This window comes from Coregonus clupeaformis, chromosome 11 (assembly GCF_020615455.1).
Source record: "Coregonus clupeaformis isolate EN_2021a chromosome 11, ASM2061545v1, whole genome shotgun sequence".
NCBI classification, from domain to species: Eukaryota; Metazoa; Chordata; class Actinopteri; order Salmoniformes; family Salmonidae; genus Coregonus; species Coregonus clupeaformis.
Genome location: NC_059202.1, coordinates 34,134,399 through 34,147,460, shown reverse-complemented (window position 1 = coordinate 34,147,460; position 13,062 = coordinate 34,134,399). Strand labels below are relative to the sequence as shown.

Genomic DNA, 13,062 nt, shown 5'->3' with positions numbered 1-13,062 from the left:
GTGTCAAAGGTGAGTGTTTATTTAACTGATCCACGAGTGCTGCTGAATAATCCAGGGAACAGAGCGGGCGGCGTGGATGAGTTGTTGAGGGTGCAGTAGTTGGTCCAATGATGGCTCGGCAGCCGCCGACCATCAGGCAGAGGTTGGGTGAAGGTTCCGGACGAGTGACGTTCATGGCTAACGATCCGGCAGGGAATGGATGTTAGGACAGAGCCTAAGAAGGGTGATGATCAGGACCAGGTGTGCAGATTGCTGATGGGATGCAGGTGCGGAAATCAAGAGAGCTCCCGCCTAGCAACGTTGCCCGGCAACCAGGCAGGGAGCGTTCCAGAACCCTCGGGAAACTGGAGATCCCGAGCAGAAAAACTAGTACCCAGACAGAAACCGACTCAGACTGCAGGGATCGTTACAGTACCCCCCTCCGACGAACGCCACCGGGCGGACTCCCGGAGCGCCAGGATGGAGGCGGTAGAAGTCACGAATGAGGTCAGCATCTAGGATCTGTCGCCGCGGAATCCAACTCCTCTCTTCAGGACCATACCCCTCCCAGTCCACGAGATACTGGAAACCCCGGCCCCGCCCGTCTGGAATCCATGATGCGTCGCACCGTGTAGGCAGGACCACCTCCGATCATCCGAGGAGGAGGAGGAGGAGGCGGAGGAGGCAACAGAGGACTGAGGAAAACAGGCTTGAGGCAGGAGACATGAAAGGTGGGATGGACTCTGAGCGTCCTCGGTAGTTTGAGTCGAACTGCCACTGGATTGATCACCTTCTCCACCACAAACGGACCAATGAACTTCGGTAACAACTTCCTAGACTCAGTCCGTAAAGGAAGATCCCGTGTGGCCAACCAGACCCTATCTCCGATGGTATAGGTGGGAGCGGGGATCCGGCGACGATTCGCCTGGAGCTGATACCGGTCCGAAACTCTAAGGAGTGCCTTTCTGGCCCGATGCCAGGTCCGGTGGCAACGACGAATATGGGCCTGAACAGAGGGCACTGAGAGCTCCTTCTCCTGAGAAGGGAACAAGGGAGGTTGGTAGCCATACAGGCACTGGAAGGGAGACATCCCAGTGGCAGATGTAGGGGAGAGTATTGTGGGCATACTCAACCCAAGGCAACTGAGAGACCCAGGAGGTGGGGTTGGAAGAGACAAGGCAGCGTAGCGTGGATTCCATCTTCTGGTTGGCTCTCTCCGCCTGACCATTAGATTGGGGGTGAAAACCAGATGTGAGACTGACTGTAGCTCCAATGGCCAAACAGAAGGACTTCCAGACAGCAGAGGTAAACTGAGGGCCACGGTCGGAAACGATATCACTGGGCAAACCGTGGACCCTGAAAACCTCCCCTAACCAGGATCTCGGACGTCTCCGAGGCAGAGGGAAGCTTGGCAATTGGCACAAAGTGGGCGAACTTGCTGAATCTGTCCACGATAGTCAGAACGACCGTGTTCCCCTCAGAAGCGGGCAACCCAGTGACAAAGTCCAGGGCCAGATGCGACCATGGTCGCCGGGGAATAGGAAGGGGGGTGAAGTAGTCCAGAGCTGGGCCGATTGGTACTCTTATTCTGCGCACACACTGGACAGGCAGCAACAAAACCCTGAGTATCCTCGGCCATGGCAGGCCACCAAAAACGTCTGCGAAGAAACGCCATCGTCCGAGCCACGCCAGGGTGACAAGCCATCTTGCTGGCGTGGGACCATTTGAGGACAGCAGGACGAACCGACTCAGGCACAAACAACCGACCGGGTGGACCGTTACCGGGACCGGGCTGCGTCCGAAGGGCCGCCATCACCTCCTCCTCAATCTTCCACATAACTGCTCCCACGACGCAGTTCCGGGGGAGAATTGTCTCGGTCTTGGACCCACTCTCTTCCGTCTTGGAGAACATCCGGGACAAGGCGTCCGCCTTGCCGTTCTTAGATCCAGGTCGGAACGTCAGGGAAAAAATTGAATCGTCCGAAAAACAACGCCCACCTGGCCTGACGGGGAGTTGCGACGTCTAGCCGATTGCACGTAAGCAAGATTCTTGTGGTCAGTCCAGACAATAAACGGTTGCTCCGCCCCCTCCAACCAGTGGCGCCACTCCTCCAAGGCAAGTTTCACCGCGAGAAGCTCCCGGTTACCCACATCGTAGTTCCTCTCCGCAGGCGAAAGGCGACGAGAGTAGTAGGCGCAGGGATGGAGTTTACTGTCCGTGGAGCATCGCTGCGACAGGATGGCGCCAACTCCCACATCAGACGCGTCCCACTTCAACGACGAACTGACGGGCCGTGTCCGGTTGAGAGAGAATCGGTGCGTTGGTGAATCGCCTCTTCAAATCCAGAAACGCTCGATCCGCCTCCGGATTCCACTTGAAGGTCCTGATACTGGAAGTCAAGGCAGTTAACGGAGCGGCCACACGGCTGTAATCCCGGATGAATCTGCGGTAGAAATTCGCAAACCCCAAAAATCTCTGGAGCTGCAATCTCGTACCGGGCTGGGCCCATTCCAGAACCGCTCTAACCTTCTCCTGGTCCATCCTAATCTCTCCCCTGGAGATGATGTACCCGAGGAAGGATGTCGTGTGGGCGTGAAACTCGCACTTCTCGGCCTTCACGAACAGGCGATTCTCCAACAATCGCTGCAGAACCTGCCGGACATGCTGGACGTGGTCGGAAGGTTCCTTCGAGAAGATCAGAATGTCATCCAGGTAAACAAACACAAAGAGACCGATCATATCTCTCAGGACGTCGTTCACCATACTCTGGAATACCGCTGGAGCATTGGTCAGTCCAAACGGCATCACCTGATACTCGAGTGACCCATCGGTGTATTGAACCCCGTCAACCACTCGTCCCCCTCTCTGATCCGGACCATGTGATACGCATTGCGTAGGTCTAGCTTGGTGAACACCGTAGCACCCTGTAAGGAGTCGAAGGCAGAACTCATCAAGGGCAGGGGATACTTGTTCTTGACCGTGATGTCATTCAACCCCCGATAATCAATACACGGTCGAAGAGAGCCATCCTTCTTACCCACAAAGAAGAATCCTGCCCCCAGGGGTGATGACGAGGGCCGAACGAGACCAGCAGCTAGGGACTCCTTGATGTAGGTCTCCAAAGCCTCACGTTCAGGTCGGGAGATACTGTATAACCTTCCCTTGGGGTAGACAGCTCCAGGGAACAGGTTGATGGCACAATCATATGGTCGGTGGGGAGGGCGTGACAGAGCCTTCTGCTTACTGAACACTTCCCCCAAATCGTGATATGTCTCGGGAACCAGGGACAAATCTGGGGGTTTAGCCTCAATCACCTGACTGGGAACCGAATGGGGACAGGCAGTCTTGAGACAGTTAGCATGACAATCAAGGCTCCAACTCGTTACCTTGCCCGTCACCCAATCGAACGTGGGATTGTGTTCCTTCAGCCAGGGGTATCCAAGGACCAGAGGAACATGGGAAGACGGCAGAATGAAGAATGAAATCATCTCAGAATGATTCCCCGACAACAGCATCTTAACCGGTTCAGTCCTCATCGTGATACGTGCCAGACTACTGCCGTCCAGAGTGGTAGCTTCAATGGCTTCCGGCAATTGCTCCTTGGAAAGCCCCAGCTGTTCCACCAACTCGGCATCAAGAAAGCTTCCATCGGCACCTGAATCGATAAAAGCGTTAATCGCTAAGCTCTGATTCCTGTTCATAAGGGTAGCCGGGAAACGGGGTCTGACAGAGGTATTGAGAGGTCGAAACTGGCTCGCTAAAAGTCCTCCCAACTTTAGCGAGCCGCGCAGTTTGACGACCGCCGGGAACAAGTGGCGAGGTAATGTCCCGAACCACCACAGTAGAGGCAACAGTTAGTCCTACGTCTGTGTTGGCGCTCCTCCTTGGTTAACCCGTGCCGCCCCCACTTGCATGGGTTCAGAATCGGGAGACAGGACCTCTCCACTAATCCTGTGTGGTGGACGATGATCGACGTATTCTGGTCCAATCCCCGACCCGACTGGAACCTGAGAAGCTGATCGGTTGGACGGGACCCATTGCTTCTCCCTCCTTCGCTCTCGGACTCGATTATCCACCCGAATAGACAAGGCTACCAAGCTGTCCAGGTCACTAGGCTCCGGATAGGAGATCAACTCATCCTTGAGCTGCTCCGACAGACCCTGGTAAAAGGCCGCTTGCAGAGACTCCTCATTCCACCCACTCTCCACAGCCAACGTCTTGAACTCGATCACGAAGTCGGCCACGCTGCGAGTTCCTTGGCGAAGCAAAAACAGGCGCCTAGCTGCGTCCCTCCCTCGGACGGAATGGTCGAAGAGCTTCCTCATCTCGGCCGTGAACCCCTGGTATGAAGCCATGCAGGGATCCTGTCGTTCCCAAACGGCTGAAGCCCACTCCAGCGCTCGACCACGCAGCAACTCTATCACAAAGGCTATCCTAGCCTTGTCTGTGGCATAAGAGTAGGGCTGTAGATCGAACACTAACCCACACTGCATAAGGAAGGAACGGCATCTTCCCAGCTCCCCCTCATATTTATCCGGCGCCGGAACCTTGGGCTCACGGAAGGACACAGCTCCAGAAGCGGCAGGCGAGATGGGTGAAACCGGTAGTGGATCCTCCACCGGAAACTTGCGCTGGTTCTGGACCTCCGTCAGACCGGTAGAAAGGTTCCGAACTGACAACGCGATCTCCTGTAGTACCGTGCTATGATGGCCCAACATCTTCTCCTGATGGGTAATGGCATGGCGAACAGAGTCCAGGTCCGCTGGGTTCATTACTGGCCGGATCGTTCTGTCACGGTTTACTAAGCCAGAACCCAGAAGCAGACCAGGACAAGGTAAGTGGTGTCAAAGGTGAGTGTTTATTTAACTGATCCACGAGTGCTGCTGAATAATCCAGGGAACAGAGCGGGCGGCGTGGATGAGTTGTTGAGGGTGCAGTAGTTGGTCCAATGATGGCTCGGCAGCCGCCGACCATCAGGCAGAGGTTGGGTGAAGGTTCCGGACGAGTGACGTTCATGGCTAACGATCCGGCAGGGAATGGATGTTAGGACAGAGCCTAAGAAGGGTGATGATCAGGACCAGGTGTGCAGATTGCTGATGGGATGCAGGTGCGGAAATCAAGAGAGCTCCCGCCTAGCAACGTTGCCCGGCAACCAGGCAGGGAGCGTTCCAGAACCCTCGGGAAACTGGAGATCCCGAGCAGAAAAACTAGTACCCAGACAGAAACCGACTCAGACTGCAGGGATCGTTACATAGCTAGCTTTGAACAATCTAACTTTGAACAAAATCCCTTTCTCAAATTGTGCCCATCTCTGTATCTTCCTTAATCCAGAGAGAGATGATCACTGACATGAATGATCTGCAACGGTTCATAGCAGTCATAGCAGATTACATTTAGGAAAGAAAAATCTCTAGTCATTCGTACAGCTAATCATCTTCACTGCCAAGTTCCATCTGTCAGGGTATGTGTGGGCCAACTGTCCAACATTTATCCATCTCAAACATAGACAAGGAGCAATGCATAGCCTCTTTTGTGCAGCCTTAGATTCAATAGTAATTATGTAATCTTCACTATTCTTGAGACAGTCCGTTCTAGCACAGAGTTCACTATAGAGGTTTTAGTCTGAAGGCAAGTCCATTAAAAGGGGTTGCCAGTGCAAACCTATTTTGGTCAGTTATAAATCCATGAGCTCCTGTTCAGAAATGCATGAGCATCCTGCCTTTTGGGGTTTGACTCTGAGATCTGTGATCGGTGCCAAAAGTCTATAGCACTTTACCCTCCACAAAGGGACTCAGGACCAGACAGACACACACGTCGGACACCTAGGCCTTCATGCCAGACAACAGACACTCACCATGCACACACACACACTAATGAAATCTGTGTACTACTCACCTTTGTGACCCATCATGACAGCGAGGTGTAGGGGTGTGTTTCCTGAAGAGCACAAAGAAAATACAGTTTAGACCACAGGAGGTTGGTGGCACCTTAATTGGGGAGAACGGGCTCGTGGTAATGACTGGAGCGGAATCAGTGGAATGGTATCAAATACATCAAACACATGGTTTCCAGGTGTTTGATGCCATTCCATTAACTATGTTCTGGCTATTATTATTAGCCATTATCCCCTCAGCAGCCTCCACTGGTTTAGACTGTGCGTTACAGTTAGGTCTGCAAACAAACACTTGAAACATCCTACCAATTCCCATGTCCATTATTTACATAGCCTAACTGGCGACAGAACCTGGCTTGCCTTGAAAGTCAAAACATCTCTAAACTGATGCAATACATTAACTTCTCATACGAAGTAATATGTAATTGAAGCTGGGAAGGAACTGCTGTATTTGATCAATCAGTAATCCACTAAGGCTGCATTTACACAGCCAGACAAATTCTGATCTTTTTTTTCCACTAATTGGTCTTTTGACCAATCAGATCAGCTCTGAAAAAGATCTGATGTGAAAAGATCTGATGTGATTGGTCAAAAGACCAATTAGATTTAAAAAAGATCAGAATTGGGCTGCCTGTTTAAATGCATCCTTAATCATATAGAAGAAGGATAGTGTGTGTGTGTGTGTGTGTGTGTGTGTGTGTGTGTGTGTGTGTGTGTGTGTGTGTGTGTGTTTTGGTCAGTCTCAGAAAATATACTGTGGACAGGCACAAATGGCACCTGCTTAAAAGGCAGTTAACCTTATAATATTATAATAATACTGTACACTTAAAAGGGCCCCATATAGCCTACACCCAAGAAAGGAACATGTAGACAGACAAAAAGTACCCTTCTGTCGTAAACTAATGAAGAAAAGCCACAAACACTGACAGTATGAGAAAAGGGCTGAATATGCACAAGTAGAATCCTACTGAAAAAGCTCGAAACCGTCCCCACAGCCTCTCCCAGTAGACAGGGTGGCCACCGGGCAGGCATCCAGAGTATAACAGGCCTGCCAGTAGAAGCCCTGATGTGGGCAAAAATATAGGCCTCGGATTAACTAGGAATCCCAGTGGACCCAACTGTGACAAACTGCATGGAGGGCCAGGGCCCAGCTGAGGTTCTCAGATGAGAAAGGGGAGTGTCCGAGACTGGCAGATACCTCAGTCTCAGCCGGTTTATTTTCAGATGCTGCGTAACGTCAGGTTGGTTTAGAGATTCTGCAATAACAATCTTATACACCTTTAATAACCAATTTGTAACAATGAAGAATGGGAGGTCAACATGGTCCAGTCCACTTGAACTGGGATAGCCTTGCCATGCACGAGGAGATGTAGAACCAGCCCTGTTGCAGCCTGCATCATCTAAAAGGTGAGGCTGCAGTATGTAAACAGTGGAGACTGATCAAGTTCCTGGTCATGCTCAAATGGATATGGTCCAAAACATCATCAGACTCACCATACTGACACTACCACAGTAGGCCAAACGGAATAACAGCACAACTGGAGAAATTCAGATATCTTGCATGGCCTCAATGAAAGCAGTACACTCATGTAGGCTAGCATGTGACATCAGTCAAATTCAGATATTGCTGTTTGATTTGCATTAGGTGTGCCTGGGTCAGATTTCTGTTGGTCTTTGAACTGGAGTGAGATTGGGCATAATTCGGGGATGCTGTCAATCTCATATCTAGATTAATGGATGCTTTTCTATGGTCATTGTAAAGGTTGTTGTTGTCCTCACGTATCCATTCCTTAAGAACAACTTCCAATAAGAACAAATACGAGCTGAACTGGGTAGGCCTTGCCCTGCAGCGTTGGGCATTGGGCATCCCAAGGTGTTGGCCTGAGGGAAATGGTAGAGCAATGCCAACCACCCCAGAAATAAATGACGAATACCAAGCTTGGAAGACACACAAGCTCGCCTACAAAGCTTGTTTAAGTTGATCATTTAGTCAGCTGAAAATAAGATTAAACGATAAATACCGACGGTACCGGTATCGCCTGGGTCAAGTAGGCTAGTTTGGAACATAGAGATACGGAGCCATACGAGTCTTACCATGGAGATCTTTCTGAGCGATATTCTGAGTTCGAATGAGCGAGGATAAGAGTCGGACATCCCCTTTGAATACACATTCATGGACTGGAAAGTCTTCGCCGTTTCGGATTACAGGGTTTTTGTTGTTATCCTCGATAACGTCGGCCGTTGACAATGTGTTAGTGTTTGCATTTATCTGCGATTGCTGATTCTGATGTTGCTGCTGTGTCGATGGAGATTTGACCAACTTGTGATTGCTAAAGATTTTACTTGCTTTGCCCTTATTATTAGTTTTGGTTGAAGTAAATGTGCCAGTTGCAGCCTCCTCATCCGGTTCCAGTAAATCCTCTTCTTTGCTTGGTTTATGATCCTTGCGGAGGGAGCGGATCTTTTCTCCGGTCATTTTCTAAACAATTGACAACAGAGCAGAGGGTGCCGTTGACGATGACCCTCTGGGCAAGTAGATGTATTTCGCTGGCAAGAATACCCAAAAACGGTAAATTGCACAACATGAAAATCCTACGTTCTTCAACGAATAAACGGAAAGAAGAATGCAATAACTAAGTAACTACAACTATGTCCCTTTTTCTCATAACCGAAACTGTCCCTGCATAAGCGGCTCCTACAGAGTGCATCATTTGACTAGTACGGAAGATTCATCTGCCATCTTCTGCCAGTAGTATCGCGAGAGTTTGCAAAGGTTACAGCGTCAGTAGTTGAGGAATGCTCAACTCATTTCTCTATCGAGGCGTATCTCGGTCGGAGTTGAGTTTTTATAGCTGGTCGCGTGATTGCTAGCGACAACATTGAGTCATCATTAGTCAATACTTCTAAAAAATGCTTGTACCTATGTTTGTCCTGTACAACCGCGGGCCTTCCACAGGGTGCTGAAATTCATACTTTTAATAAAAACTTTTATCGATTTTTTCCTAATTTGTGTTGCTCAGCTGGAGACGTAGCGGCCTTGATATACAATGTAACCAGAGATTCATTTTTACAAGTATCGACTGATGGTGACTCAATGTTGTTGCAAGCAAATCGCACTACTAGTTATCAAAACTAAACTCTGCCTCCATATAAGAAAACCGAGTTGATTGTTCCTCAGCTACATTACCAGGGGTGTTGGGTTTATACACATTGGTTGTTACATTCTCTGGTGTTACATTCGGGGATATTACAACCCAATAACTACAATGTTACTCATCATGAAATGGATTGGCTACTATTGTGCACACTTACAATCAATGATGTTACAATCCAATGGTTACAATTACGCATTAAATTGATTGGCTACAAGTATGCACATTTAGGCTACAATTACATTTACATTTCAGTCATTTAGCAGACGCTCTTATCCAGAGCGACTTACAGTTAGTGAGTGCATACATTTTCATACTGGCCCCCCGTGGGAATAAGTTCACATGTTGTAAAAAAATATATTTTGCAAAGCAAACTGGGACACTATACTATAAGTCAAATTCTAGCATTCTTCATAAAGTAAATAGTTGAGTGACAGACACACGCACAATCAAATTTCAATCAATCAAATGTATAAAGCCCTTTTTACATCAGCAGATGTCACAAAGTGCTATACAGAAACCCAGCCTAAAACCCCAAACAGCAAGTAAGGCAGATGTAGAAGCACGGTGGCTAGGAAAAACTCCCTAGAAAGGCAGAAACCTAGGAAGAAACCTAGAGAGGAACCAGGCTCTGAGGGGTGGTCCCCTTCTGGCTGTGCCGGGTGGTGATTATAACAGTACATGGCCATTAAAGCCAGATTTTTCTCCAAGATGTTCAAACGTTCATAGATGACCAGCAGGGTCAAATAATAATCACAGTGGTTGTAGAGGTTGCAACAGGTCAGTATATCAGGAGTAAATGTCACTTGGCTTTTCATAGGGATGGATGGAGTCCATTCTCTTATATCACTATGTCATCATAGCACAGATCAAGAGTTTATAGATTTGCTTGACTGTCATGGTCAGTCAATCAACTTTCCATTCTGATGCAGATATAAAATACACTGAGTGTACAAAACATTAAGAACACCTTCCAGAACAACCTCAATTTGTCAGGGTATGGACTCCACAAGGTGTAGAAAGCGTTCCACAGGGATGTTGGCCCATGTTGACTCCAATGCTTCCAACAGTGGTGGACCATTCTTGATACACATGGGAAACTGTTGAGGGTGACAAACCCAACAGCATTGCAGTGTGCCTGGCACCTACTACCATACCCTGTTCAAAGGCACGTAAATAACTAGCAGTATTTCAATCTTCTTGTGTAGTAGTTCAGGATAACTTAATCTTAACAGGAAGCCTGTCCGATCCCAGTGCAGCTGTAAGCAAGTGTAGGGTCAGAATCTATTCTGGCTATCCTCTGGCCAGAAGATACCTTCATGAATAGAGCTAAAGGTAATTAGCGTCTATGAATGGGCTAATTAGAACAGGTGATAGGCGCCTGCTTGGAAGACACCTAGAGAAAGTTTTTTTCAACCGTCTAAATACTGCTTATATTGGTTTTCTTTTGTGAATTTACCTTTGGATTTATTACCTAATTTCATCCCTTTTAACCTCATTTTTGTGCCTTTTTTTAGTTTGATTTACCATCAATATCAATTGGAACCTGTCTATGCTTACCTGGATATATTGCCTTTACCATTCAACAACAAAGGAACTGTGTGACAAACCTGGACATTTGTGAGTATAATAAATGTGATTTTTGTTCAACCAATAAGTTATATCTCATGCCTTTTCTTGGACACACGGGTTGCGTTTAGACAGGCAGCCCAATTCTAATTTTTTTTCTTCTCACTAATTGGTCTTTTAACCAATCAGCTCAGCTCTGAAAAATAGTTGATGTGAAAAGATCTGATGTGATTGGTCAAAAGCCCAATTAGTGGAAGAAAGATCAGAAATAGGCTGCCTGTGTAAATGCAGCCATGGAAGCACATTGAAACCATCCTTGTAAATTGGTTTAAAGGAAGTGGCTAATTAGAATATTGGGACATTGTTTGAAACCACTACAGACAACAATGGCATAACACAAAACAAGAGAGAAAAATATGAGACAGCACATACACCTATTTATATGCCAACTATAGAAGACAATGGAGAAAAGTTTGTGAATTGTCTAATGTAGAGCTAGCCAGCAGATCCAACCTGCTTGCTTACAGCTGCAAAAGGCCATTTTAGCATGGGCAGTGCCATTGAGGGCTTCCACCATTTTAATGTAGTCAACTGGGTGGGACTTCCAACATCATTGGCTGATCCCTCCTGGTGATCCTGTTGGAGTCATGTCCAACCGGGTCATGAGGAGGGATCGGCCAATCGTGAAGAAGAAAATTCAAATCAAATTGTATTTGTCACATGCGCCGAATACAACAAGTGTAGACCTTACCGTGAAATGGTCCTCTGTAGCTCAATTGGTAGAGCATGGCGCTTCTAACGCTTGTAATGCCAGGGTAGTGGGTTCGATCCCCGGGACCACCCATACGTAAAAATGTATGCACACTTGACTGTAAGTCGCTTTGGATAAAAGTGTCTGCTAAATGGCATATTATATTATTATTATAAAAAATATGAAAATGTGTGTACTCACTAACTGTAAGTCGCTCTGGATAAGAGCGTCTGCTAAAATACTAAAATGTAAATGCTTACTTACAAGCCCTTAACCAACAATGCTACTTTTAAAAAAATAAAAAAGACAATACATTTTTTTAAATAAAAAGTAACACAATAAAATAACAATAATGAGGCTATATACAGAGGCTACCGGTACTGAGTCAATGTGCGGGGGTACAGGTTAGTTAAGGTAATTGAGGTAATATGTACATGTAGGTAGGGGTAAAGCGACTATGCATAGATAATAAACAGTGAGTAGCAGCAGTGTAAAAAAGGGGGTCAATGCAAATAGTCGGGGTAGCCATTTGATTAACTGTTTAGCAGTCTTATGGCTTGGGGGAGAAGCTGTTAAGGACTACTTCAATATGTAGATTGCCTCAATAGCGCTTCCCATGCTGTCACATACTCTATAATGGCACAGATACAAAAATGAGTCCTCTATCTATCTCTATGTTCCGATCCTAATCCAGCTGTAATCAAGCGGGTTGCATCTGCTGGCTAGTGCTGATTGTCCTTGAAATGTATCATAAATGTTCCATAGGAAAATGGTTTGCATCTTATTTAACTCCCTTAGGGAAATATTCTGCCAGGTCCACAATCTGTGGGTATAGACTAGATGGACTGTGGATCTACAAATTTAGAAATGTGACTTTACAGTCAAACTGTCTTGACTAACACAGGGACTGAACAACATAACACACTGTCTCCCCCTGTGGCACAGGAGTGCAAATAGTTGTGTAATAGAGAAAAAACGTTTAAGTATTTTTATCACAGCAATATCAAATCAAATCAAATCAATTTTTATTTGTCACATGCACCGAATACAACAGGTGTAGACCTTACCGTGAAATGTTTACTTACAAGCCCTTAATCAACAATGCAGTTTTAAGAAAAATAAGAGTTAAGACAAAAAAGAAAACAACTAAATAAACTAAAGTAAAAAATAAAAGAGCAACAATAAAATAACAATAACGAGGCAATAAACTGTCTTGACTCTCCCTCATAGCGTCAATGGGAGTGTTATTGTTGTTAGTTGTTTTTGCAACATTTTGCTTTTTATGTACTAAGACAAAAAAACATACAAATGTGTTAAAATAACTCTCCTGTTTCTCCTGTTTTTTATTCAACTGAAATTATGTATGTGGAAAAAATACACAAAACTGTCTTCAACAAATTGGTGGTGTAAATGTTAGACTATGTTCAAACTACGAACAAACTACATGAGTTGTACGTAATGTACGTATATATTTGTACGTAATGTACATGTATATAACACATTTGTTTAATGCAGCCTACTCTTCCTCATATTGGCTCAAATTATGTATTGCGTCATACTATCGTTGGCGTGGAGAGAGAACATCTTGCCAGCAACAATATCAAATAAACCACGAGCAAATACGGGTCACGTGGTACGGGACGCCCCTGTTGAAACACCAATCGGTGGTATCCTCCTCTTGTAGAGAGGCGGTGATTGGGCTAGACATTATATGGGT

At 46.7% G+C, this 13,062-nt stretch overlaps 1 protein-coding gene across 1 annotated transcript in view; it reads right to left on the bottom strand.

The window, feature by feature from the left end:
• Positions 1-8,647, bottom strand: part of LOC121576834 (ankyrin repeat domain-containing protein 13C) — a 64,347-nt gene extending 55,700 nt beyond the window's left edge. Inside the window, exons 1-2 of the mRNA XM_041890362.2 lie at positions 7,968-8,647; positions 5,876-5,917 (exon numbers count right to left, since the gene is read on the bottom strand). Of these exons, the coding sequence (XP_041746296.1) occupies positions 5,876-5,917; positions 7,968-8,349 (424 nt within the window). The 5' untranslated portion in view covers positions 8,350-8,647. The remainder of the gene's footprint in view (positions 1-5,875; positions 5,918-7,967) is intronic.
• Positions 8,648-13,062: the final 4,415 nt, after the last annotated feature.